General features: G+C 52.2%; 16 protein-coding genes across 16 annotated transcripts; 9 read left to right on the top strand and 7 right to left on the bottom strand.

The window, feature by feature from the left end:
• Positions 1-419: 419 nt before the first annotated feature.
• Positions 420-2,169, top strand: COCVIDRAFT_19729 (carbohydrate-binding module family 18; the record flags this gene model as incomplete). The annotated part of the gene is made up of 2 exons (XM_014696626.1): positions 420-605; positions 655-2,169. 2 exons carry the CDS (start codon positions 420-422, stop codon positions 2,167-2,169), a joined length of 1,701 nt encoding a protein of 566 aa, XP_014552112.1.
• Positions 2,170-3,136: 967 nt separating this feature from the next.
• Positions 3,137-3,718, bottom strand: COCVIDRAFT_111061 (hypothetical protein; the record flags this gene model as incomplete). Its single annotated transcript, XM_014696644.1, has 1 exon — positions 3,137-3,718. The coding sequence occupies one exon, from the start codon at positions 3,716-3,718 to the stop codon at positions 3,137-3,139; it is 582 nt and encodes a 193-aa protein (XP_014552130.1).
• Positions 3,719-5,184: 1,466 nt separating this feature from the next.
• On the bottom strand, positions 5,185-5,880 carry COCVIDRAFT_19727 (hypothetical protein; the record flags this gene model as incomplete). Its single annotated transcript, XM_014696625.1, has 1 exon — positions 5,185-5,880. One exon carries the CDS (start codon positions 5,878-5,880, stop codon positions 5,185-5,187), a length of 696 nt encoding a protein of 231 aa, XP_014552111.1.
• Positions 5,881-6,456: 576 nt separating this feature from the next.
• COCVIDRAFT_111090 (hypothetical protein) lies at positions 6,457-7,755 on the top strand (the record flags this gene model as incomplete). Its single annotated transcript, XM_014696643.1, has 4 exons — positions 6,457-6,604; positions 6,657-6,692; positions 6,745-7,579; positions 7,632-7,755. 4 exons carry the CDS (start codon positions 6,457-6,459, stop codon positions 7,753-7,755), a joined length of 1,143 nt encoding a protein of 380 aa, XP_014552129.1.
• A 306-nt stretch (positions 7,756-8,061) lies between these two features.
• COCVIDRAFT_111125 (hypothetical protein) lies at positions 8,062-8,244 on the bottom strand (the record flags this gene model as incomplete). The annotated part of the gene is made up of 1 exon (XM_014696642.1): positions 8,062-8,244. One exon carries the CDS (start codon positions 8,242-8,244, stop codon positions 8,062-8,064), a length of 183 nt encoding a protein of 60 aa, XP_014552128.1.
• A 27-nt stretch (positions 8,245-8,271) lies between these two features.
• COCVIDRAFT_30433 (hypothetical protein) lies at positions 8,272-9,553 on the top strand (the record flags this gene model as incomplete). The annotated part of the gene is made up of 3 exons (XM_014696641.1): positions 8,272-8,455; positions 8,550-8,821; positions 8,918-9,553. The coding sequence occupies 3 exons, from the start codon at positions 8,272-8,274 to the stop codon at positions 9,551-9,553; spliced, it is 1,092 nt and encodes a 363-aa protein (XP_014552127.1).
• A 653-nt stretch (positions 9,554-10,206) lies between these two features.
• COCVIDRAFT_111126 (hypothetical protein) lies at positions 10,207-11,148 on the bottom strand (the record flags this gene model as incomplete). Its single annotated transcript, XM_014696640.1, has 1 exon — positions 10,207-11,148. One exon carries the CDS (start codon positions 11,146-11,148, stop codon positions 10,207-10,209), a length of 942 nt encoding a protein of 313 aa, XP_014552126.1.
• A 452-nt stretch (positions 11,149-11,600) lies between these two features.
• COCVIDRAFT_19724 (hypothetical protein) lies at positions 11,601-12,005 on the bottom strand (the record flags this gene model as incomplete). The annotated part of the gene is made up of 1 exon (XM_014696624.1): positions 11,601-12,005. One exon carries the CDS (start codon positions 12,003-12,005, stop codon positions 11,601-11,603), a length of 405 nt encoding a protein of 134 aa, XP_014552110.1.
• Positions 12,006-12,369: 364 nt separating this feature from the next.
• On the top strand, positions 12,370-12,561 carry COCVIDRAFT_111130 (hypothetical protein; the record flags this gene model as incomplete). The annotated part of the gene is made up of 1 exon (XM_014696639.1): positions 12,370-12,561. A coding segment is annotated over one exon (192 nt), but the record flags the coding sequence as incomplete, so codon positions are not given.
• A 5-nt stretch (positions 12,562-12,566) lies between these two features.
• On the bottom strand, positions 12,567-13,792 carry COCVIDRAFT_41655 (hypothetical protein; the record flags this gene model as incomplete). The annotated part of the gene is made up of 5 exons (XM_014696638.1): positions 12,567-12,648; positions 12,785-13,005; positions 13,161-13,395; positions 13,439-13,606; positions 13,755-13,792. 5 exons carry the CDS (start codon positions 13,790-13,792, stop codon positions 12,567-12,569), a joined length of 744 nt encoding a protein of 247 aa, XP_014552124.1.
• Positions 13,793-14,191: 399 nt separating this feature from the next.
• On the top strand, positions 14,192-15,370 carry COCVIDRAFT_41654 (hypothetical protein; the record flags this gene model as incomplete). The annotated part of the gene is made up of 1 exon (XM_014696637.1): positions 14,192-15,370. One exon carries the CDS (start codon positions 14,192-14,194, stop codon positions 15,368-15,370), a length of 1,179 nt encoding a protein of 392 aa, XP_014552123.1.
• Positions 15,371-16,233: 863 nt separating this feature from the next.
• COCVIDRAFT_41653 (hypothetical protein) lies at positions 16,234-17,736 on the top strand (the record flags this gene model as incomplete). The annotated part of the gene is made up of 5 exons (XM_014696636.1): positions 16,234-16,330; positions 16,396-16,432; positions 16,486-17,375; positions 17,433-17,595; positions 17,652-17,736. 5 exons carry the CDS (start codon positions 16,234-16,236, stop codon positions 17,734-17,736), a joined length of 1,272 nt encoding a protein of 423 aa, XP_014552122.1.
• An 807-nt stretch (positions 17,737-18,543) lies between these two features.
• On the bottom strand, positions 18,544-19,509 carry COCVIDRAFT_111055 (glycoside hydrolase family 17 protein; the record flags this gene model as incomplete). Its single annotated transcript, XM_014696635.1, has 1 exon — positions 18,544-19,509. One exon carries the CDS (start codon positions 19,507-19,509, stop codon positions 18,544-18,546), a length of 966 nt encoding a protein of 321 aa, XP_014552121.1.
• On the top strand, positions 19,497-19,781 carry COCVIDRAFT_111079 (hypothetical protein; the record flags this gene model as incomplete). The annotated part of the gene is made up of 1 exon (XM_014696634.1): positions 19,497-19,781. The coding sequence occupies one exon, from the start codon at positions 19,497-19,499 to the stop codon at positions 19,779-19,781; it is 285 nt and encodes a 94-aa protein (XP_014552120.1).
• Positions 19,782-20,616: 835 nt separating this feature from the next.
• Positions 20,617-22,273, top strand: COCVIDRAFT_30428 (hypothetical protein; the record flags this gene model as incomplete). The annotated part of the gene is made up of 7 exons (XM_014696633.1): positions 20,617-20,631; positions 21,230-21,277; positions 21,325-21,346; positions 21,402-21,414; positions 21,465-21,543; positions 21,599-21,942; positions 21,997-22,273. The coding sequence occupies 7 exons, from the start codon at positions 20,617-20,619 to the stop codon at positions 22,271-22,273; spliced, it is 798 nt and encodes a 265-aa protein (XP_014552119.1).
• Positions 22,274-22,878: 605 nt separating this feature from the next.
• COCVIDRAFT_41650 (hypothetical protein) lies at positions 22,879-23,563 on the top strand (the record flags this gene model as incomplete). Its single annotated transcript, XM_014696632.1, has 4 exons — positions 22,879-22,926; positions 23,012-23,058; positions 23,303-23,356; positions 23,407-23,563. 4 exons carry the CDS (start codon positions 22,879-22,881, stop codon positions 23,561-23,563), a joined length of 306 nt encoding a protein of 101 aa, XP_014552118.1.
• Between the last annotated feature and the right edge of the window lie 998 nt (positions 23,564-24,561).

Genomic DNA, 24,561 nt, shown 5'->3' with positions numbered 1-24,561 from the left:
TTAGGACCTAGGCCGCCCATTAGTTTACGATGGGTACAATGCGCGCTGTCTTAAGCAATCAGAATTGGGTGCTGGCTTGTGGAGTAATTGATGAGATTTTGTCGTATCCGGTGGATCGACGACAGGGCATACGCCTGACGCAGGTACACAAGGCTACGGCAAGGAGGCGACTACCACCGCAGATCAGTTGTTTAAAAGCACCCTTTCCCTCTAGGCAAAGCTTCTTCTTCACGGCCTTGAAAATCACATGTTAGTGTAGGCATCGTGCGTTCCTCCGTCTAAGCCGTTGTTTCCTTAATTTGTTTACTATCCCCCTACCCCTGGTTGGGGTAATATCTTGCTGACTGTAGAATCAATACTTAATTCTCACCTTGCGCCATCCCCCACGGCACAACCTTAATCTTTTCTTCACCACCAGAATGAAGTTTCTCATTCCTCTTGCCGTGGGCCTCGTCGCCGTATCGGCCACGCCCACCCCAGTGCTAGACAGGAGGGACGTCTCGACTGACGGATCATGCGGCGGAACTGCCGGTCTTACGTGCAAGGGTTCTGCGTTTGGAGATTGCTGCTCGCAATACGGTTGGTGCGGAACCGGTTCGGCATGGGTGAGTAGCTTGTGGAGCGCAACACGACCTGGAGGCTAACAGCGGGCAGTGTGGAATTGGATGCCAGTCTGGCTTCGGAACGTGTGACGATGGTAGCAGCCCTCAGCCCTCGCCCTCGCCTTCAACTCCGGCCCCTTCACCAGTGTCAGCACCTGAGGGTCTTGTCAAGTGTTTGGATGGAAAGGAAGTGCCTTTCAAGATGAGCAGCGACGAGGAATACGCAAATCTTGCAAAGCCTTACAACTTGCGCGTACCCTTCAACCCTGCCGTCATTGTCCTGCCAACCACTGAACAGCATGTCCAAGATGCTGTTGTCTGCGCTGGTGAGCAAGGAATCAAGTGCCAGGCCAAGTCGGGTGGTCACTCTTATGCCAACTTCAACACCGGTGGTATCAATGGCGCCATGCAGATCAACCTTCAGTCTTTCCAGACTATTGAGCTTGCCAAGGATACTGGTATTGCAACAGTTGGAGGCGGTGTCCGCCTGGGTAACCTTGGTGACGGAATCTATAACCAAGGCAAGGCTGCACTCGCTCAGGGTACCTGCCCTGGCGTAGGTATCGGAGGCCACTATACCCACGGAGGCTACGGTCAAACTTCGCGTAACTGGGGTCTTGCTATGGACCAGATCGTCGGTGCTGAGGTTGTTACCGCTGATGGTAAGCTCGTCAAGGTGTCAGCTACCGAATCGCCTGATCTCTTCTGGGCTATCAGGGGTGCTGCTGATTCTTTCGGTATCGTCACCAAGTTCTATCTCCAGACCCATGCTGCCCCAGACAGCATCACGTACTTTTCGTTTGGTTTCCAGGGCGTCCACGATTCCAAGGATGTCTGGACCAAGACCTTCCTCCACCTCCAGGATGTGGCTACCAACAGCTCGGTTGTGGATAACCGTATCTCATTTGGTGTCTACCTTGACGGCTACAACGGCTACAGTCTGAGCGGCGCCTTCTTTGGTACTGTCGATGAATTCAACAACAAGATCAAGCCTGAGCTTCTCCGCGGTCTCCCTACACCTTCTAGCCCCTCTGTTGAGTCCTTGGCCTGGTACGACTACCTAGTCAAGGTTTCCGGCAAGACGACCATTAAGGTACCCACAACTGGTTACGATGAGCATGAAGACTTCTTCGCCAAGTCTGTAACTGTCCCCGAATCCAGCGGTCTTACATCCGAGGCCATTGGCGCGCTCTACGACCACCTTCAGTCCGGTACTTCCCAAGATTGGTACATCATCATGAACCTGTACGGTGGACCCGGCTCGGCTATCAACAAGAAGGACGTTTCTTTCGCCGCCTACGACGACCGCAAGAGCCTGTGGGTGTTCCAGAACTGGGGCTACGGCGCTACACCCAAGGATTTCATCAACGGCATCAACGATGCCATCATCAATGCCGAGCCTCAGACAAATTTTGGCGCGTATCTCAACTATGTTGATCCCACGTATGATGCTGCCACTGCTCACAAGCTGTACTATGGTGAGGAGGTGACAGCGCGCCTGACCGAGCTCAAGGCAAAGGTCGATCCCAAGGGTGTCTTCTGGAACCCGCAGGCCATTGGTGCTTGAGTGGATGCGATAGATGGAATTCTTATGAGAATGAACAAATAGAAATACTCTTCTTCATGCCCTCATGGATTGTTGTTGATGTTTAATTATCGCGCGTCTTAGTTATGCGTGTATTGCCTAGAGGATAAAAATAGGACCGTCAAAGGAAAAAAAATCGTAATATTATTCATACACGTTTGGATGTCGATGATTGGTTGCATGTGATGCTGCTGTACAGGTTGTACTAATCTGTAAGGGAAAGTTACACACGCTCACCTGCGAATCAATGCTGCTTTGTCTTGCAAGGAACACGCGACGCAAGCAAATTCTGCCAGGACCCTGTATGATGTCCACCTAAACGCCTGTTCTTTGATCTTAACTTTTACTGGCTCGAAGCAAATCTGGTCGACCTCATTTTCTCCCCTTTTACTACTTTTTTTTAAGACGAGATTATTTAAGCCCCCAGCTTCGGTATGTTGCATGATAGTTCTCTAGACCGGTTCCCCGCCCCCCACAACGCGGTGATGAACCGTTGACGGCGGTTGTTTAGTGGGCCATTCAATGAACCTTATTAAAGCACCCAGGTATTCCCAGCATGAAGGAGCGGGCCGTGGCGGCCACCCATCAGGCGTACTGAACACATTAGGTGGCTGAATACCAGAGCAATGCATGATCCGAACGCACCAATCAAGCATTTCAAAAGTGACATCTGCTGCAACCCCTGTGCTTTGCTTCCCTCTCTTCCCCATTTCCTCCCGACTCCATCTATAATAAAAGACTTCCGTCTGGAGATTAAAATAAAAAGCCACCGGTATTATGAATTCCGCTGGGGTGTGCAGAAAAATGGTCCTCTAAAAAACCGACGGCAAGGATCACAGTTTCCCTTGGTGTCCTGTGGAGAAAAACACTGTACAGTGAGTTGGAAACGGTGTTGTTTCAGCCGCCGGCTGTATGCAAGCTTCTTTGTTTTTCCCTCTTGGGATGACGTTCAACAATCAGCTGAGGAAGCGGCTTTGCTCTGCTCGGCACCGGTAGCGGCAGCGGCAACGGCAGTAGCGGGCTCAGCGGCAGACAAGGCATGGTAGTATTCTGGATCCGGGTTGAGCAAGTGTGCAGGAATACCCGAGACAAGTGGGAGGGTATATTGGTGCTTGACATCCGGTTCCGGATTTGACGGGTTGAGCTGCATGAGCAAGTCTGCCTCTTTGATACGCCTGAGTACATCCTTGACGTCAGTTCCTGTCTTGATGCGGCGCAGGATCTCGAGCGACTCATCGTCTGGCCTTGTCTTTATGAGATTGAAGAGTTCGGAGTAGGCTTCGTTTTCAGCGTGCAGGGCGTCGTATTTTCGCTTCAGCGCTTGGCCTTGGGTTTCCGCTGAGCGAGTCGCATAGTGGCACGAGGTGGAGCGTTTGGTGCACTCGAGACACACGGGACGGTCTCCGTTACATCGTATCTTCCGTACTCGACACTGATCGCAGGCCGACGCGACGCGGTCTCGCGGCAGCGGCGGAAGGGGTTCGTTTCGTGGTCGTGTGGCTGACGGGAGGAGTGGTCGCAGAGGGCGCATGTTCCGGCAAACGGTTCTCGCGTGGGCGATGGGCGGACGGGATTATTTTTTGTTTACTGATCTAGAAACTTGAAGACGATTAGAACCAGATCCCAGAGACCGAGTTTCTAAATATCTATTTCCCATGGTTATGCAGTCTTTGGATAGCGTAAAAGGAATTTTGATTGTCGATTGGGATACGGCAATTCGTCCCGCCAATCAAATGTCTCCATTTCCCCATTTCCAGGTAGACGTCAGCCATTGCCTGCGAACTCTCGCGTTTTCCTTTTGGGACAATCTACCACGGAAACTCTGTCATTACTCTTCGAATCATACACTCAAGACCTCCTGAATCGCATGCTTATGATTTTATAACCCATGATTATATACTATCCCTTTTCTTTCCCAGCCAATTCACTGCCTCTGCCCTCCATGGTGCGTTTCACTTCCCTGTAGCTTTTAGTGGAGGGCTGCATAACTAACAGACGCATGCAGAAGCCCACTCTTTGCGGCTGCTAGCGTTACCGCCTCAAGTGTAGCGGGCGCATAGCAAATCATGATCGGATCTCTCTCCGGTAAACAAGTGTCCTCTCTCCACATGCGGCTTTTTTCCATGCAGGACATTTGTCGTTCAAAATTGTAGCTGAATGGGCCCTTTTCTTCAATTGGTTACGATAGTAACTTGTGGCTATGTAGAGAGACCATATGGCAGTCCGGTGATGGTTCAACACCCGACTTGGTTGTTCGGCGATACTTACATTAGTAGTATTCGGTCTTTGTCCCCACGTTAAGCGCGCACCAAAGGATCTTGCTGGCTCCCAGATTCACTCGGCATTGAAGACCGTTACCAGTGATTACAAAACGGCAAGGTATGGCCGCTGCCCTTGTTCCGGATCCAATTGCAATGGTTCACAGGAGCACGTAGCGTGTGGAGATGCGCGACCGAACTTGGGATGCTAATCACAGACAACCGTGCGTCCGCTAAATGTATAAACCGGACATGTCACGCAGCATTCATTCATTGGCGGGATATTCTTCCGGGTGTCCCTGTACATTTGACTTTGTAAAGTCTAGTAACACGTTTGATTGTACCGCCATGCTTCCAGGCCTTTCCCATCTGCACTGGACTCAATTCTTGTTGGATGCCATCCCAAAGATTTCTTGAATACACTGGGCCTTGTGTTGCAATAACCAGCCAGTATTGTACGACAGTGTCTTGCATGTAATTCGGCCCGTTTGCATTCATCGGTCAAGATGCGCGAGTTCAAAGTGGTGTGATACCAAGGACAAACATGGATTTTTGAGCGATCGTCAGGGCCAGAGTTTATTCACATCACAGCACCGAAGTGCATTCCTCTTTAAGACAATTTGGTATCGGACTTATAAGATGAGCATTGTGAATCGGAAACCATTGCAATTCCACCTTCGGTATTCTGAAATGACTGATTTGCCATCGTGTAGTGGAAGCTTAATCCGCTCCATACTAATCAATGTAGCTGGAAGCTTAAGCGTGTCTCCTCTTCCCACTCCTTTGCAAACTCCTTTAGCACATCATGCCTTCTCCTCGCCATGTCTTTGCCAGTAGCCGTCTTCATCATTCCTGCGAGATTATACAACTTTTCACCAAAATGGCTGACCGCTCTGTCCATAGGCTGCTCGGGCATCTTTGCTGCCCCGAAAGAGAAGCATCGGGCTATTCCTACGGCACCAATGGCGTCGAGGCGATCGGCGTCCTGCACGATAGCGAGCTCCGGATACTGCCCAATCACTGAAGCGACGCGAGCAGGGTCGCGGACCTCGTTCGTATAGGAAACGTTCTTCACAATGGTTTGAACCTTTTGGGCCAGTTCAATAGATGCGCCGTGTTGAATTAGTGTGTTGGCAATTTGGTTCTCGATGTCTTCTCCTGGTTTTGCATACTTGTGATCGCCCACGTCGTGCAAAAGGGCGGCGAGGAACAGTGAAGTAGTGTCATAAGCCATAGAGGGGTTGGACTTTAGTTCGGCCTGTAATATTTGGTTGGTATTGGACAAGACGCGCAGGATATGTTGGTAGTCGTGTGAGTTGTCGTATTTTGACATGTACTCGTGGACGAATGAATTGATTGATGCAAAGAGCTTCTTGTCGCTGTCCTGGACGGGTACCTGCGGAACAGGGAGAGTAGTTCGACCATTACTCGCCATGGTGGAAATAGGATCAATTGCTTTGCGTTCGTGTATGTTCTCCCGCTCAGATGGACGCGTGGAGATGGAAGTTGAGTTTTCTTCTTCGCGTAGTCACGTGCCAGGCGGCTCTATTTCTAAGCCACATTTGGTGTTTTCTCTAGGCAGACGCGCTACTGTGTGCCGACTTGTTACAGATGTGTAGTTGGCTAGATACAAGCAGAAGAGAAAGATGATGCTATTAATGGTCATGTGCAACGATGGAAGAGCCGAACTCCGTGTAGGGTGGAGGCACTCCTTTGTTTTTCGTTCATTTTGGCCAATCGCAATACCTATAAACTGAAATGAATTGAACGTTGAACAAGGCTTGTATCACTTGGGCGCAATGTTTTCTGGGGTAGAAGCTGCAATGATGTTGCGGAGGTGTCATCCGGGGTAGAGTAACCGCGGGAGCCTCGGTACTTTGCCGGGCACGCGATAACGAGTCCATGACTTCACCCTGCCCCGACTCCTGTCCTCACGTGCATACACCAACACCACGACGTACACGTCGCACAAGCGCCACCTTTCAGCGCGCTGGCTGAGGCGACTGCAGCCATGTACAAGCAAGCAACACAGAAGACGGGCGAGGTGCTGTCACTGCCCCCGAGATGGCTGGGCATGTACTCGGACTTCATCACCAAAAACAGCAGCGCTGTGACGCAGATTGAGTCTGCACTGCGTTCGTTGACATATATCATTCCGGGTGCGCATGGCTCAATGGGACTACTTTCTGGCACGATGCTAACAAGACCTAGGACGCTTCCGAGAATCCGAAATCGCATCAGAGTCTCGTATGTTGCGCGCTCGTTGGCGGCGCGTCTCCTTCAACTGACACACGAATAGTTCATAGCGGCGTCCAGGTCCTTTCGCTATACCACGACTCTCTCCTCTCCAAAGCCATGGCGCAAATGCCAGGGACGCGACGACACCCTGTCACCCCGCATCATCGATACACCAAGTTCTGGACACAGCACTCGCCCACGTATAAGCGAATCGCGCTAGTACTCCAGATGATTCAATATACCGAGTTGCTGTGGGAGATGGCAGCCAAGAGGAAGGGCGAGAAGGTACGATGGCGGGTTGTGGTGTTGCTGGAAGTGGTAAAGGCAGTATGCCGATTGCTGCTGCTCCGACTGACAAACTCCCGCCCTCTCCTATCTCCCCCGCTCCCTCAGCGGGAAATTGACCCCAGCTCTCTTGAAGAGTCGTCGGCGTCGGCGGATGGCATGGATACGCCACCAAGCGAGCGTTCGGTCGAGGCTGAGAACTGGGCAATGCCCAGGACTGGTCTGTCGATGCCTAGTTTGCCAGATTCTTCGGACATTTCGAGTTACCTCCTCTCCAAGGTACTTACAGCAGACGACATCAAACCACCCAAGGCGCTTCTGCACCGAGTGAGTGGAAAGGGCGAGCTTGCCGAGGTCCTTTACATTCTGCGACCCGTTGCCTATGCCTTGGCCATGCAGCACTTTAGCGGCGACAGGAAGAGCTGGCGGCCGTGGTTGATTGGCGTCAGCATCGAGTATGGCGCTCGCCAACTTGCAAAGAAGGATTTCCAGGAGCGCTTGGCTGGAGGACTCCGTGGTTTGACTGGCCTAGAGAGAGAAGAGCTACGTAAGCGGGGCTGGTCCATGGGTTGGTGGGCGATGCGCGGCGCATTCTACGAGAACATCACCAAGTAAGTCACGACGAATTCTGAACATGGTGAATGTAGCTAACAATGTACCTAGGGCCTGGATCCACTCGATAACCTCCAAGCTCAAGGGCAAGCCTCTTCTTGACATGGTCGGTGGTGTTATTGAAGACTACGAGTTCCTCTGGGATCAGTACTACTTCCCCACTGCTACTCTATAATCTGTCCTGGCTATGTGTGGTTTGGTATGATACGGTAATGTTCGACATGGAGCTTCAGTGTCACGGAATAGTCTTGCAGCCCTATTTCCCGTAGTATTCGCCTTTTGTTTTTCTGTTTTGGTTGTATTCTTTCAAAGATACTCCGAGGCCATTGCACGGCCTTGGTCCAGTTTGCGCTTCTGTTCTGCAGGTCTGCAGTATGTACTAGTACGTCTTCTTGAGATACCAATTTTTGAAATGTTATGTGGTTTCTGTAGCCGCGAGTGCTGTATGCAGTGGTGATTTAATGTATAATTCTGGGGTTGGTTATGTCAGTGCTGGGTGAGCTATGGTAGTAGTGCGGAGCTCTGACCCACTCACCATCTCACAGTTCCGAAAGCTTAGTACGTAGATGGCCCATCGCAGAGCCGCATCAACAATAACGACATCATCTCGCCCCGTCAACACCCACCACTGCCATCTTCTTTCCCAGACAACCAACAGAAACATTGGCAATACTGGGTACACGCCATCAGGATGCCCGCCACCACAGCAGAAACGCTGTCGCTTGTGACCCGCAACGTCTCGGTCGCGCCGCTCGTGCTTCTTTCGGCAGCAGACCACTACGGCCGACAAGCAAAGGGCACCAAGAGGAGAGTAGTCGGTGTACTTCTTGGACAAAATGACGGCAAGAACGTACGCGTGTCCAACAGCTTTGCGGGTGTGTAGCCCCTCTCCAGACGTAGTTTGCCGCCTGAGCAATTCGCCCCGAGGGCGGGGAAGCGTTGAGTGTATGAGCTAACTTTGGGCTACAGTGCCATTCGAGGAAGACGAAAAGGACCCATCGGTATGGTTCCTGGACCACAACTACGTCGAGTCGATGAACGACATGTTCAAGAAGATCAACGCGCGGGAGAAGCTCATCGGCTGGTATCACACTGGACCCAAGCTGAGGGCGTCGGATCTCGAGGTCAACGAGCTATTCAAGCGCTACACACCAAACCCGCTACTAGTCATTATCGACGTCCAGCCCAAGGAAGTGGGGGTACCGACAGACGCCTACTTTGCGGTTGAGGAGATTAAGGATGTGAGTGCACTTGGCTCAGCGGGGTTATTGTTGCCACAGCAGCAATGCACCTGGTGGGGTGACGTGTATGGAAGACGATGCTAATTCTAAGTCTAGGACGGCACAACAACCTCCAAGACGTTTGTGCACACGCCATCGATAATCGAGGCTGAGGAGGCGGAAGAGATTGGTGTCGAGCACCTCCTCCGTGACATCCGCGATGTGGCTGTCGGCACGCTCTCAACACGCATAACGTCACAACTGCAGTCGCTGCAAGGATTACATCTACGGTTACGAGACATTGGGCAATATCTACAAAAGGTTCTCGACGAGGATCTGCCTGTGAACCACGCGATTCTTGGTAATCTCCAAGATGTGTTCAACCTGTTGCCTAACCTGTCGACACCCAAGGCTGCACCAGTAGGTGGTGCGACCAATGGCGTGGGATCAGCGGCGGGTCAAGCGGGCGGTGTGGACAATGGTGAGCTTGCGCGTGCCATGAGCGTCAAGACGAACGATCAACTCATGGCAATCTACCTATCGAGCTTGATCCGAGCCATTACAGCGTTCCACGACCTGATTGAGAACAAGATCCAGAACAAGCAGCAAGCAGAGGACAAGGAGGCCAAGAAGGAGGAAGGCAAGGAAGGGGATAAGGAGGCTAAGAAGGAGGGTGACAAGGTGAGCGGCGAGGCCAAGGAAGGGGACAAGAGCAAGGAAAAGGGCAAAGAGGAGCCCAAGAAGAAGGGCTGAAAGGGAGGCGGAGTGAGTGAGGCGAGTGAGGCGGGGAGAGATGATCATGAGATTAGATGATGGAGCCTTGTAGCCAACCAGGTGTACTAGTGTACAATAAGCTCCTCGTAACCTTTTTTTTGGAGGGGGAGAGGGGAAGAAGAGAGAGACATTGTCAAAAGAGTAGAGAGAGAGGGGGGGGGNGGGGGGGTCTTTCTCTCTTCCTTTCTCTCTTTCTTCTCTTGCATGAGCTTGGCATGATTAGACATGAAATGAACAAAGGACATGATGTTAGTAGTATGCTATCGTGTATGTTATTGCATAAATCTTGACAATGACAGTGGACAAAAAGTGTTTGTGTTTGAAACGAGCAGTACTAAAACAAGATGAATGGCGATAATGCAGCATTGCCTAAGCATATGTTGATGGAAAAGGGGAAAGAAAAGAAAAGAAAAGAAAAAAAGGGATGTTATCCTTGATGTAGTCTGATTCTGTTGAATCAATGCCTTTTGCTATGGAAACAAGACGAAGAAAGAAAAAAAAAACAAAGTTGGTTGGTTGGTTGGTTGAGGGGGGGTTATCACAACATGAGCAGGAGCAGCAGCAGCAGCAGGAGCAGGAGCAGGAGAGCATTACATGTACATCCAAAGTATCTAAAACATGATTTTTTTTCTCTAATCTCCCCATCCAGCAGCCCATCCTGCGGCTTCAGGTACAGAAACCCATTTTTCGTGTACAAAGCGACCAAAGAGATTGTTAGATTTTTCGGCGAGTAGGCATGCTAAGAGGTGTTTGCAGACGGGGGGCATATCGTCGCCTAGCGTTGTGCCACCGAAGATCCAGGGGGGGTTTTGTGCTGTGTCATCATTTTGTTCATCGCTTTCTTCCTTGTCATGGTTAGTATGGGGAATAGGGTGTGTTTGGCTAGGAGGAGAGTCAGGAGTGGCAGGGAAGGCTGCGAAAGTGAAGGCGGGACAGGAGCAGGACCAGGTTGTGAGGCGGACTTGGTAGGTTGGGGGTTGATCAGAGGACAAGGAGAAAGCAGAGGAGTAGCGGGAGGAGCGGTGGTGCTGGGCGGATTGGACGTAGTAGATTGATGATTTGGTCTTGCCGTTGTAAGCAGAAGTTGTGGTTGTGACATGTACGGGTATTGATGTTGCTTCTTCGTGAGGGAGGGAGGTGTGTTTTGTGGTAAATGTACACGTCGCGTCTTTGAGGTTTGCATCATCACTCATGTGCATCTCTTCATCATTGTCGTTGTCGTCGTCGTCGTCGTCACCGCCTAGTCGCATCACCGCATCTTCATGGTGGTGTCCGTCTTGTCGATGGACAGAAGGAGACGACGGATGGTTTCGGATGCGAAATCGAGTGACTAGGCGGCGGTCGAGGACGTCTAGCGCGGGAATGAATTCGGTTGGGAAGAGGACTTGCAAGGAAAGCAGCTGTTTCTTGACCGCGGGTGGTACGCTATCGAGGGGGTTGGGGTGGTGCTTGTCGTCTGCGTCGTCGGTGAGCGAGGCGGCGGCATCAGGTGATGACGGGGCTGGTGGTGCAGCTAGCGAATTGAATAGCCGGGTTAGGAATCGACGATTGGTAGGTAGTTTGGGCAGAGACATTGCGGGTGATTATCGGTGTGGGCACATGGTGTGTAGTGTAGGGCCCCTTGTCCTGGCGATATGACGTATGTGGGGGGGGGGGAACAGCACGGTGATGGTGGCAGGTTGAGTTGAGATGGGGGGCAACGCTTGGTTCGCGAAAAGCACGTGAAGGCATGCATGGTAGTATCGTAGTAGTGTAGTAGACAAGTCGACATGGCATTGACTTTCTCACTACCAGAAACAAATTGCGACATGGGCGGCAGGGGGGCTTGCGTAGTCAGGCATGTCATGTCAGATTGATTAGAGAGAATGGGCTACGTCACGATGCGGAGAAGGCAATTGGATCCGAAGGGCCTAGAAGCTGGGCAGTTGTTTTTGTCGCGAGGTACGTAGACATGTATACGTACCTTTTGTACATGTGTACCTGTGCGATTGATTGCCGTGGTTGTGCTGGCGATCGAGTGGATGGGCTATTTTAGGCAGAGACGACGTGGATGTGATGTGGAGAGGATGTGATTGAAGCGAGCAATGCAAGCACAAGCAGGACAAGCAGGACAAGCAGCAGGCTTTGCTTGTTGTGCTCGCAGGTGGCAGGTTGCAGGTAGGGCGGATGCAGGGACCCCAAAGGCGTCGGTCGCATCATCTGAAAGAGAAGATGGGGCAGCGAACGACGGGATCATCTGGCTGCATTGGCCTATCGGCTGACCAGCTGTCAAGAGTGGATATTGTCGAGGAGCGCAGATCGGGCCGCTAGTCCAGAGAGGCATTGGGTAGGGAGCAATTGCAATTGACGGCTGTGGTGCATTGCATTTCGGGGAGCGCCGAGTCAGCAGCAGCAGCAGCAGCAACAATGGGGGGCTGGTTGCAAAGGCCATGGTCAATGTAGGGAGGAGGTGCATGCGTGCAGCGACCATGGCACAGCAATGCGCACAATGGCAGTGAATACTACAATACAGAAGAAGAAGAAGAAGAATGGAATGCGACAAGGACAATCGAGGCCAGCGGCGGGAATTAGCGGGCGCGTGTCGAAGGGGTGCCTTGCAGCGTGAACCCCTCCTCCCCCACAGCGCGATAACGACGATAACACACGCGCTCGCCAGGGTTGGTGCCATGGCCGCATGAGCATGACCACCCACTCCCTTGAACCCTTCAACCCACCATCAAGACGAGATGGTGTCGACAGGGCCGCGTCTCGTGAGCAGCCTTGGGTAGCCATGGGTTGGGATTATCCGACGTGAAATAGGCGCCGGGCTGTGGATGACCTCGTCGGCTGTCCAGCTGAGCGTGATGGGAGGACCTAAGGGGTGGGAGGAGGCTTTCACATGCAAGACGGTGGCGCTGGCTACAGCGCTTGGGAGAGAAAGACGTCGAAATGGAAGGCGAGTAAGGCAAGAATGGGGACAAGCAGACAAGTCACAAGACCCTGACTAGAAGGACTAGAATGGAATTCCGTCGCCAACAGCTTTGTCGGCAGCCGCCGCTGACGGGCCACCAGCATGGGCAGCCCCCTCTCCCCCCCTTTGCTATGCTTGCCATGGCCGTCGTCAGCCACGGGGGCCAAGACAGGCAATTGGTGTGAATTGGCCTTGCAGCCATGGTCATGTCTGCATAACCCCCATGGCGGTCAGACACCAACTAGCCGCATGTACGGTACTTATTAGGCAGTGTGGTAGCTGGGTCTAGTAATAGACAAAAGGGCAACCGAGACTGATGACGGAAGCCCGTGTGGCCCAGCTCCTCCACCGGAAGCCGAGCGAGGAAGAGGGAGAGGGTGGGAATGCGGCATTGCAGGCTCCCACGCAGCCATGGGGCCTTGTTGTGGCACACTGGTGGGTGGCTAGGGGGTGCAATGGCAAAAGCAGCCGCTCTGGCAGGCTCAATGGGTTGCAGGGCGGGCGCAATGGGGGGGGAGAGAGAGAGAGAGACAGACAGCAAAGCAGCGGCGGCGGCGTATAGACGAGGCGGTCGGGATAGAGTAAGTAGGTAGGCAGTAAGATGGTCAGTAGGGATTAGATGGAAATGGAGCATACTGTATTCTGAGAGATTACGGTTACGGGGCCCGTCACCGCCCAGCCGGGGTTGGCGCTGCTTGGTGGGCGACACGGAGCCGTGGATGCGCATAGCCAGTGTCTCTCTGACTGCAAAGTGCGCCCGGCATGTAAAGCTGGCCGAGGGCATTGGTCAGCCTCGCCGCTCCTCACCAAGGACTCATCGTCGCTGCCCGCTCCCGGCCGCGCGCGCCCTTGTCTTGTGCTTGTGCTTGTGCTTGTGCTGGATGGATGGATGGATGATGATGGACGAGGGAAGCGGCTTTGAGCCATGGCATGGGCTGGATCGCAGCATGGCACGCGCCAACCGCACACCCTCTTTGTCTGGTCCGCTAGCACATGGCCGCCAGTCTGTCTCAAAGCCAGAGTCACACCGGCCTGGCTCGCATGCTGTAGCCTGCTTGAAACCGCTGCCCCAAGCCCGTCTGCTGGCTGGCTATAACTCCGTCCGGTTTCGGCAAGATTGGCTTGTTCTGCCTCCCAGATGCAAATGCCATTGCATTCATCATCATCATCATCATCATCTGCTGCTGCTGCTGCATTGCTTCTGGCCACTATTTCCAGTAGTCCACTCACCACGCACTCTTCCACCTCCTCCCCGGCTCCGATTCCATAACTCCGCACTGTCACCCAGCCACGGCCACGGCCACGGCCACAGCCCTGCTACTTTAATTCCATCCTGACCTGTCCTGCCCTGTCCTGCGGTTTGACTAATAATCGCCCTGCCCGCCCCAATTGCATAAGCCGCTGCTTCGGGCAATTCTGCCGCCTTCCACGCTCAACCTTCGCTGCCTGCTGCTCTCTGACGATATAACGGTGGCAACGCCGTAGGCTCGTCCCAGAGCCCACCCATAGTTGGCTCTGCTACTTACCCTATTTTCCACCCCCTCCCCGCAAACCATCATCGCTCCCTCAGCCTTCTGCTACTCTCGCTTCCCCCCTTCAAATACCGCTACCGCCGCCGGGGGCATTCGCTTCTAGTCAAAGCACAAACCTTCTGACCACACTACGCAATGGCAAACTCGCCTCATAAGACACCCCCAACTGCCCGCCTCACCGTCTCTTCCCTCCTCTCCCCCCCAGAGATGAAGCGATCAGAGTCGTTTGGCTCGTCAATTGCCTCTGCCTCTACTCAATCGCCCAACACCTCCTTCAATTCAGTCCAATTGAAGCCCATGACAAACGCCTCCCTCAGCGCCTGCCAGGCAGCAACTCACCGCATCGCCTACGTCTCCCCCCCAATCTCGCCATACGACTCCCACTCCCAAAAGGACACCATGGATACTGTCGCAGAGCCCGGCTCACGCGACCCTCAGCTCTTCGTCGCCCACGACGCTACCCTCTCCGTTGCCGACATACCGCTCTTCCCCCAGGACTCAGCTCCTTCCTCTTCCTCCTCACCAGACTCAGCCTCGCAACAAGACGCCATCACCCACCACATGCAGTCGCACGACTACGCACGCCTGCACTCCAAGCCCTCGCGCGCAGACTACGAATTGGCCGTTTCATTCCGCTCAAACGTCTTTGCTTCGGCCACCAAGAACCCCCGACACTGGTGGGCTCAGGAGCGTCGTTTCGACGACTACTACGGTCGTCCCACCGGTGTCCAAAAGCGCACCGCTCTCAAGAAGCTGGCTCCTGCACCATCCGTTAGAGCCCGCCAGCCAAAGGTCGCTCTTCCCCGGATACCTCCCCGTACTCCTCGCGCTCCAAAGGCCAAGCGCAGCCCCCTTGCACAGGTCTACGAGTCATTTGACCCTGCACCAAAGCCAGCATCTGTCTCGGTCTCCCCCAAGCCTGCACGACCAGCCACGAACCGTGACGACTCCGACTACAATGCCATCCCAGACTATTCGCCACCTCTCGACACGTTGCCCAAGGGCAACTCCAAGATTCTCAAGGCTGAGTGGAAGGGTCAGGCCCTCTCGCTCGCCGACGATCCCGATCGCGACCTGCTGCACGAGGCTGAACTCAACCTTGCAGGCACCCTGCGCCTCAACTGTGCCACCTATCTCACCAGCAAGCGTCGCATCTTCCAGGCTCGCATTGAGGCATTGAGAATCGGCAAGGAGTTCCGCAAGACCGACGCCCAGCAGGCCTGCAAAATTGACGTCAACAAGGCCAGTAAACTGTGGCAGTCGTACGACCGCGTCGGCTGGTTTAACCCAGACTACTTCCGTCAATACCTCTAAGAACCTTTACTACAATTCTCGCCACCTGCACACACACACACGCATACACAAAGTCACGTTACTTTTCTATCATTATCCGCCTCCTTCGATGGAGAGCTTTTTGTTTCCACGATGCCCCAATTTGCGCATAGCATCGTTACGGCCCCAGCTGCATGAGTCGGTTCTCCTTCCGAGTTGATTGATGCGACAGTTGTCGCACTCGGCATGATTTTATGATTGGCGTTTTCCATCCCTGTCTCTTTTCAAGGGTTTTTGTTTGTTGGCATGGGTAGGCGTTTGGGACTGGCCGCCGTCCTCCCTTTGGCGTTTGTGTCTTTATTGTTGTTGTTCTTCCTCCTGTTGTTGTGACTCGTCATCTTATTTGTCTACGGCATGCGATACCCCCCAGCTCACATGAATTGATACTCTACAGATCTTTTCAGAGACTCTTGACGCCGCACATGCAGGCTTTCCTTTTGGTAGTATTAGACCAGAATACAATTATTTTTGTTAGATACACGGCGTGTGATTGCAGTGCATTGGTGAATATGATGGATACATCATGTATGTGACTCGCAATGAATTGCACACCGATGACGATACTCGACGTTTCTTTTGCAGCCAGGGTTTGAGGTCATGCTGGCTGGGGCTTCATCTCCTGACTACGTCCGCGTAACGGACGGTTCAGGGTCTCGGGTCCGGGACGCGAGCGGGGATATGTAAGCTCCGCAGGCGTGGCGCGGCCTCTTCTGTACCTAATTTGGGACGACGCCTTGGCCGGACGCTCCAACCCGCGCCTTCTCATCACCTCTTACACTCCAACGACTGTACATACCCCCACCCACAAACCCGCCCGCTACTTCGCTTCGCGCGCACCCAGCACAATGTCGCGAACAGAGCAGGTGGACAACACCGACTCGATAAACAGCCAGGACCCAGCCCGTGACGAGCCGAAGAAGGCAAAGAGCAAGAGGCCACCAAGTAAGAAGAGCCTTGGACACGCACGCTGCAGTGCGCAGGCGACGATGGTGCTAACGCGACTACAGATACTGCTTTTAGACAACAGCGTCTAAAGGCATGGCAGTGCGTTGGGGCAAAACTAACTCTAGGACGAATTACGGCTGACATTGCGACAGACCCATTTTAACCCCAAAGACGGTCCTTCCGCTCTTCTTCATTGTCGGAGTCATCTTCGCGCCCATCGGTGGGCTGCTCATCTACGCTAGTGCGCAGGTCCAGGAGATCTCCATCGACTACACCAACTGCAACAGCACGGCGCCTCGAGCTAGGCTCGATTACAATGCAAGTCTAGGCAACGACCTCGAGCCAATTCCTTCGGGCAGAGTATCCGCATCTTTCAACGGAAAACAGATGCAGACGGCACCCCAGTGGGGTTGGGCGCGGGACAACTACACCTTCCAGCCTCAGGGCGTCACCCTCGAGACCAACGTGTGCATTCTGAGCTTTACTATCCCGGCCGATATTGCCCCACCGATTCTCTTCTACTACCGCCTCACCAACTTCTACCAGAACCACCGTCGATACGTCAAGTCGGTTGATATCCAGCAGCTCAAGGGCGACGCCAGGAGTGCCAGCGCTCTAGACTCTGGCGACTGTGATCCTTTGGCTGTAGCGCCCAACGGAAAGCCCTACTACCCCTGCGGACTCATTGCCAATTCCATGTTCAACGACACCTTTGGCAACCTGACCTTGGACAATGCTGTACAGGATGCAGATGGCAATGAAATCAACTCGTACAACATGACGGTCGAGGGCACATCATGGAGCCACGAGGGGGATTTGTATGGCAAGACCAAATACAAGCCCAGTGATGTTGTTCCACCCCCCAACTGGCAAGAGCAGTATCCCAACGGAGAATACACCGATGAACTGCCGGATCTACATACCTGGGAGCAATTCCAAGTCTGGATGCGAACGGCAGGATTGCCGACTTTCAGTAAACTTTACCAGCGCAACGACAAGGATACCTTGAGAGCCGGTACTTATCGTTTGAAGATTTATGACCGTACGTTTGCTGCTGCACCAATGCATGCAAATGACACAAGCTAATCCCCTACCCTAGGTTTCCCCGTTGACAAATACGCTGGTACAAAGTCGATTTTGATTTCTACCAGGACCGTCATGGGAGGCAAGAATCCCTTCCTCGGCATTGCATACTTGGTTGTTGGTGGTCTTTGCATAGTGCTTGGTGCTGTCTTCCTTGCTACACATCTTGTCAAGCCCAGGTTAGTGTTTTCGGGCTTGTTGATATTAAATGCGCGTTTGCTAATGTGGAGACTAGGAAATTGGGTGACCACACCTACCTCACCTGGAATAATGATCAGCCTTCAACGGCCACGACTACCGGCCGAGCGGGAGGCGCATGAATGTGAATACGAACATATGATTTCTATCCAGAACCTCTCTTTACATTCTTTTTTTTCCCCACTTGTCCGCCTAGTCTAAAACCTCTTCTTCTTTTGGCTTTTCAAAAGAAAGGAGGAAGTAAGGGAGGTTGTAGTACCGCATGCATTACCGTTGGTTTTTCCCCCTTCTCGAGCGAGAACAAGGAGGGGAGGATAAGTTTTTTGGTAATTTGGAGTTTTTTGGTGTTGCTGGAAAGGAGGGGGGGTTTGCTTTAGTAAACTAGAACTTTAGTAGCTTTTGTGTTTTTTTTTCGTATCATTCTTGCGAAGTTTAAAATACAGTACTATTTGAAATTCTTTATCTGTCGTTTCGGTCCGTTGGCAGATGACCGCAATTGTTAACTTACCTTTGTATTAGGGACTTGTGTGAACTTTATTTGATAAAAAGGTTAACGGCACAACTTTTACAAGTGTTGACCTAAACAAGTTTGAGTACCGTACGTTTGATTTTATCTCGTGTAGAGATGGAGTTGCGAGAGGACTTCGGGGGTAAGAGAATCACTGGTGTGCTTTTACTTTATTTTATTTTTTGGTATTCCTGCAGATGATATAGAGTAGTAGAAACGAGACACATACTTCTAATCACCACCACATATTTCAGATAAGGAAGGTAAGTAAAATAAGTCTAATTGTATTTTTTTTAACTTCATAAGAATGTGTTTTGAACTATGTACACAGAAAAAGCTTCAACTAACTTTTTTTTTCTTCCAGGCTGCTCTCCCCCGACAGATCCGCCACCGTCAGTCGTTGAGCCAACCCCCGCGTGATCTAGTTCTTCTTCGCAGGGCAAGAAAGATCATACAACGGCTTAACACTCATAAGATCACCACCGGGCTTAATGCCGAAAGAAGGCGAGGGGGTACCCCACTGGACATCCTGAAGGAGATAGTAGTACAGCGGAACATTATCCTTGACAAGCTGGCAGACTACATCTTCCCAGTAGATACGGGCGTTCTGGGGACTAGCAACGGCCTGACCGGACTGTTTGCCTGAGACGGGCCAACCGGTTTCAGTGACCCAGACGGGCTTACCCTTGGCCGCGGCTTGTGTTTTGTGGTAGGCGTCGAAGAAGAGCTGGCTGCCGCTTCCGACGTTGTTGCTGAGTGTAGATTCAAAGTAGGGATATGCGTCCATGCCGACGAAGTCGAGGGCGTCGATGACGGCGGCGTTGGAGCTGTTGGTGTAGACGGTCCATGTGTCGACGTGGCCGATGGGCTTGCCTTGGAGCGGGGTCCCGCGGATGGCGTCGCGCGTTTGCTGGATGTAACGGACGAGTTCTTGGGGTTGGGCCCCCGGGCCCGACTTGTTTTCGATGCCCGTGGGCGTGATGCGGTAGAGGTCTTCGCTACCGACCGAGATACCGACTACGAGGTCTGTGAAGGCGGTGCCATATTTGGCGATTGCGGCTTTGAGGGCGGTGATTTCGTTGTTGAAGTTGGTTTGCCCGGCGGAGCACCACATGCCGAGGAGGAGGGTCGTCTTGGTGTTGATGGCGGCTTCGATGGCTTCGATGATGGAGTTTTGTGTGCCGTGCTGGATCATGGTGTATAGACGGGCGCTGGTCCAGCCGTTGGTGCCGGGGAGTTGTTTGGCCGCGTTGAATTCGTATTCGAAGTCGACGAGACGCTTGGGCTGGTCATTGGCGAATTGGGCGCCGTAGTTGAAGCCTTTGAGGGCGGCGTTGGCAGATGATAGGAGGGCCGCCGTGGCCAGGATGGTCGATGAAAGACGCATGTTTGTGTAGTAGAATTAGGTATAACGAAAGTTGTAGGAATATAGTAGGATATGAACGAGTGGAATTACAACTACGGTTATTAGGGAAAGCCGAAGAGGGCGATGAGCAAGGAAAACAAAGAGAGGGTGCGGAAAGCAAATATTTATCTGCCAGTGACGTTTGCCATCCATCCATCCTGGCTTGGGGCGTAGTTGCCCATTGCATGTCCATGAGGCGACCTAGGCCCTGCTTCCGGACGTGCATTAGCCGCACGGGGCAAAGGCGGATTTAGTGTCCATGTTCCGTACCGAATGAGCATCAGTAAATGCTTGTGGTGATCGAACATGGCGCATCACCCCCGGTTTTTCCATCGCTTCCAACTATTGCTATGCGGGTGAAAGAGAACACAGGAATAGGGATAGCATCAAGTGTCTTTGTTTTCCAGTGTTACACTGTCCACAGTATCCAGTCCTTTTCTTGCGGCTGTTAAACCCGACTGTTGATGTCATAGGGCCTTTTACAAACGCTTTAAGGAGGTTGTTTCTTGATCCCGGGTTCCGCTATTAATTAGCCGATGTGGGGAGGCAATACTTCAACGCCTCGCAAGCCTACGTCAAGTGCCCCCCCCCCTTGTCCTGGGATAAAAATAATCTCTCGTTGACACCGGCTGCCGGAACGGGGGGCAAGACTTTTGAACGGATCATGGGATTTGCCTGCGCAACATCATGTCTTGTGTGTGGCAGCTGGCGTTGGGCTTGGAGAGCCTTTTCATTGATATCTGCACCTATATGTAAGAAAGTATCGTTTTTTCCCCGCCACGTACAACCCTCCTTATACGGATTTGTCATAGACACATGGCCTGGTTGTCGTAGCGTTGGTTGACGCGTGTTACTTGGGTTATGTTGCATGCATATGGACGATTTTGCGAGCTGGTTTGCAAATCGTATAATGGGCGGGAATATAGTGACGTGGATAGCGTACGGAGTACCTGGTCCGAACTCAGGAGACATGGTATCTAACACATGGCTCGGACTTTGAGCCATGCCGACAATCGTCGGGTCTAGAAGCCGCGCAGACGACAGAAGCGAGAGGTAAAGTCGATGATGAAAAGTATATGGCTTGTGACAATGAGTTATTCCAAGGTGCATGTGAAGTCTTCTAGCTGTTTGGCTGTCTTTTAGTTGGACTTGGCACTCCTTGGTCCGAACTATACGACACTGCACGCCCACAACCGATCGATAAGCATCTATACAGACAACGGTAGATATCATAGCCAGACCGCCATGAGTAAACACTACTTGATACGTAAAAACGCGTATAGTTGTGAAAGGCTAGATCGAACACCACTGGCAAATTGTCCTTGCTTGATCCTTCCCTCCTTAATTTGCAGTGATACAGCCTTGTGCAACTATCACCCGAGGTATTCGTACGACGACTAGGAGGGCTGGGTGGCGGTGCTTTGCGCATGAGCCAGACGGCGTATAGTGGAATAGACCATACTACCCGGTCCAAGCACTGGTAGAGAGGCACGTGACATGGCGAGGCTGGAGTTCCCCATATCGGAGTCGAGTGGTGATGGGCGCAAGTCTTGGCAGCCCGCTCTAGCGCCGTGTCGCGGCTCATGTTGCCTTGCAGCTCCGTCAAGCTCAGAAACACCAAGTCGCCAACTCAGCTCTGCTACACCACACTGTCGTCTTGATACCTGATCTCTCTGCTTTTCTTTGAGAGACACATCTGCAGCTCCAATTCGCGACTTCTGAGGATTTCCCTGCACAAACTACCGCCATGGTGCGTCTCCCCGCGCCCCCGCTAGAGCTCTTTACTGACATGAGCAGTTCATAGCACGAAGCGAATATGGTAAGTCTCTACAATATCTCCACTTGATTATACACTTGCTAATATTACTTCTCAGACCGCGGCATCAAGTTTGTTACCCCAATGCAATTACACCCAAAACCCCCGCTCACAAACACAGCACCTTCTCGCCCGAAGGCCGTCTCTTCCAAGTTGAATACTCTCTAGAAGCCATTAAGCTTGGATCAACAGCAATAGGTGTATGTGCTCTGTATCTATACATGCCAGCCGGCATAGACTCACGACAACCCACAGGTAGCTACAGGCGAGGGCGTAATCCTTGGTGTAGAGAAGCGCGTCACCTCCACCCTCCTCGAGACCAGCTCGGTTGAAAAGATTGTCGAGATTGACCGCCACATTGGCTGTGCCATGTCTGGACTGCAAGCCGATGCACGAAGCATGATCGAGCATGCCCGCGTTGAGAGCCAGAACCACGCCTTCAACTATGCCGAGCCCCTACGAGTCGAGAGTTGCACGCAAGCGATATGCGATTTGGCGCTGAGGTTTGGTGAGGGTGCAGAGGGTGAGGAGAGCATCATGAGCAGACCATTTGGTGTTGCTCTGTTGATTGCGGGTTACGATGAGGATGGCCCGAGTCTGTACGTCATACAGTGTAGTCTGGGTATTGGAATTGGGACTAACGGAGACTGCAGATACCACGCTGAGCCTTCTGGTACATTCTACCGCTACGATGCCAAAGCTATCGGCTCCGGATCCGAGGGCGCGCAAGCAGAGCTGCAAAACGAGTTCCACAAGTCGCTGACCCTGGCTGAGGCCGAGGTTCTTACGCTCAAGACGCTGAAGCAGGTCATGGAGGAGAAGCTGGATAGTAAGAACGTGCAATTGGCGAGTGTCACAAAGGACAAGGGCTTCAGGATCTATACCGACGAGGAAATGGCTGAGGTGGTCGGAAGGCTACCAACCAACTAGACTTGGGATCCATGTGAAAGCAAGATGGAGTCAAGACAGCGTCTATAGACGACATGATAGTTCTCGATCGGCTTGTTCGAGTCACGCGAAAATGAAGCAATGACCAAAATTATGGTACATCTGTGTTGTGGTATGTGAGGTGTTGCTGGTTCATCAATGGGAATGAGGGCACCATCTTGTTCCGCAAATTGATGTGAGTAAAGTTGGAGGTTTTGGTCTAAAATGTCTTTTGATCTTTGGAAAACAGTAGGCACCTAGGCTGTGATTTGCAACAAAATGCTATTCCAAAAATGAGTACGTACAAATTGATTCGATTGAGCCTGAAATCTCAATCCAGTCGCACGCACAGTCAAAAAATATTACTGCATAGGCAAGCACGATAATAAACCTACATCATGTCGTCCAGAAATATAGCCAATGTCAGTAGGTGGAAGTTCAAAAGTAAAGTCGCTGCTCGCTGACCACCCGCAAAATCCCGGCGCGCCTCATTCGTCGACTTTCCACCGCCAAGCCCTGCTTCCCGCGCAGCAGCGCCGAGCAACTTCAACTTTGTCCACCCTGCCCTTCGTCTCCAACATCGCAACCACACGACAAATCCGCCCAAGATGTCTTCCACATCTTTCCCCCACCATGCCAAGACGCCTGCTGCTGTCGTAAGTCGCTGTTCCCGAGCCATTGAGACGCTGGCTGGCCGAGGGTGCGGGTTCGTATGACGCAAACGCTAACCGGACGACATAGAGCATGCGCAGCTCCTACAAGGCCTACAGGAGTCCCTTCGGTCCCCAGTACGTATTTTCCTGGATTTTCGGCGATACACGGGCGTGCATGAGGCATTGGGAGGCGCGGTGGAGGGGTTTGTGAGAGGGGACTGAGGAAGAGGAGGAGGGCTGGTATGATGGAAATACAAATTCATCTACCGAGTACCTGTTTTGAGCAAGGCATAAGAGGAGGAGAAAAGCGCCATGTCCATGCATGCCTGGGACAAGCCGATTGCGACTCGAAGCATTCCGGAGCTAACATGCGGCGCAGATACACCATCCCTAAGAACTACCACGGCATCACGGTCGGCACCGTCGCGAGATAGTACGTTCCCCGGACTTTGACCTCTCGCCAACCACTAACCCACATAACAGCGGTACTCTCGCTGCCGGATTCGGTGGTGTAGCCGGCTTCTTTGCCCTCTTCTTCTTCGCCGAGGTTCCCAAGGTCCGCGATGATATCATGAAGAAGATTCCCGTCCTGGACAAGTTCTTCACACACGAGATTCCTCCCGAGGACAACCCTTTCTAAACGCTCCCCGCAATATGCGTCATGGCTTTTTTCTGCCTGGGCTGAGTTGTGTTTGGGTGGTGATGTACAACAATACAGGGGGATATGGCATTATATACTAGCGACTGCGTGCGCGGAATAGACCTCTTTTTGTCTTGATAAAATGTCCCATGGTCTTCTTCCATACTGCATTGATGAACCACCTTACAAAATTCCTTCTTCTTCTGTCCTAACTTTGTGACTTTGTCGTCGCACACTTTTGTCGCATGATTGTTCAGTCTAGCAACGTGATTCGTCTGTCTGAGACGCTGACCGCGTTACGCATGCGAAGCTGTTGGATATGTGAAGTCTTCGTCATTGGGGATGGTATGTTGTATCTACGCCAATTGCAGCATACTCGAAGTAAATTCAGATCTATATCCGACGCCCCCCACAAAGTGTACTTGTAAACCAAACAATCAATCCCAAAGAAACAAAGAAAAAATGAATTCACCAAGACTCCGTCCGATGTGCTCGTAGGACCCTCCCAGAGAAAAACAAACATAGAAACCACGTTGCAGCCATCCACAACAAATCCGTATCCATCACATCACCCAGAAATCCGATTTCATTCTCCGCTTTCCTCTGCTCCAAAAAAATAGTCATGTTCACCAGCGAAGATCTTGGGACTGTGAAGGAAACTCTGATTCTTTGAGGCCTTGTTTTTTTTTTGACTTGATTGTCCACGCGTAACACTGCGATGCTACACTTCTGCTCCAGTCTTTCCAAGTGGATTCTTTGTGTCTTGCCGGTGTGGATAGGGAGGAAGAAAAGTTGAGAGGGTTGGTAGCGATATGGGCAGAGGAAGTGACAGGTTGAGTTGAGACTGGTAGTCGTATTGTACGGGTCCCTTCTACCCCGTGCCAGTGGTGTTGTTTTCTGAGCTGGATGGAGGTGCTGAGTGAGGATCTATAGATCCTGGTTTGTGGTGTTTTCCGGAGGCGATTCGTCAGATTCATTATCAGAACTTGCTGAGCTGG

The sequence above is a fragment of the Bipolaris victoriae genome (genome assembly GCF_000527765.1).
Source record: "Bipolaris victoriae FI3 unplaced genomic scaffold scaffold_117, whole genome shotgun sequence".
In the NCBI taxonomy this organism is placed as follows: domain Eukaryota; kingdom Fungi; phylum Ascomycota; class Dothideomycetes; order Pleosporales; family Pleosporaceae; genus Bipolaris; species Bipolaris victoriae.
This window is presented reverse-complemented; position numbering and strand designations above follow the sequence as displayed.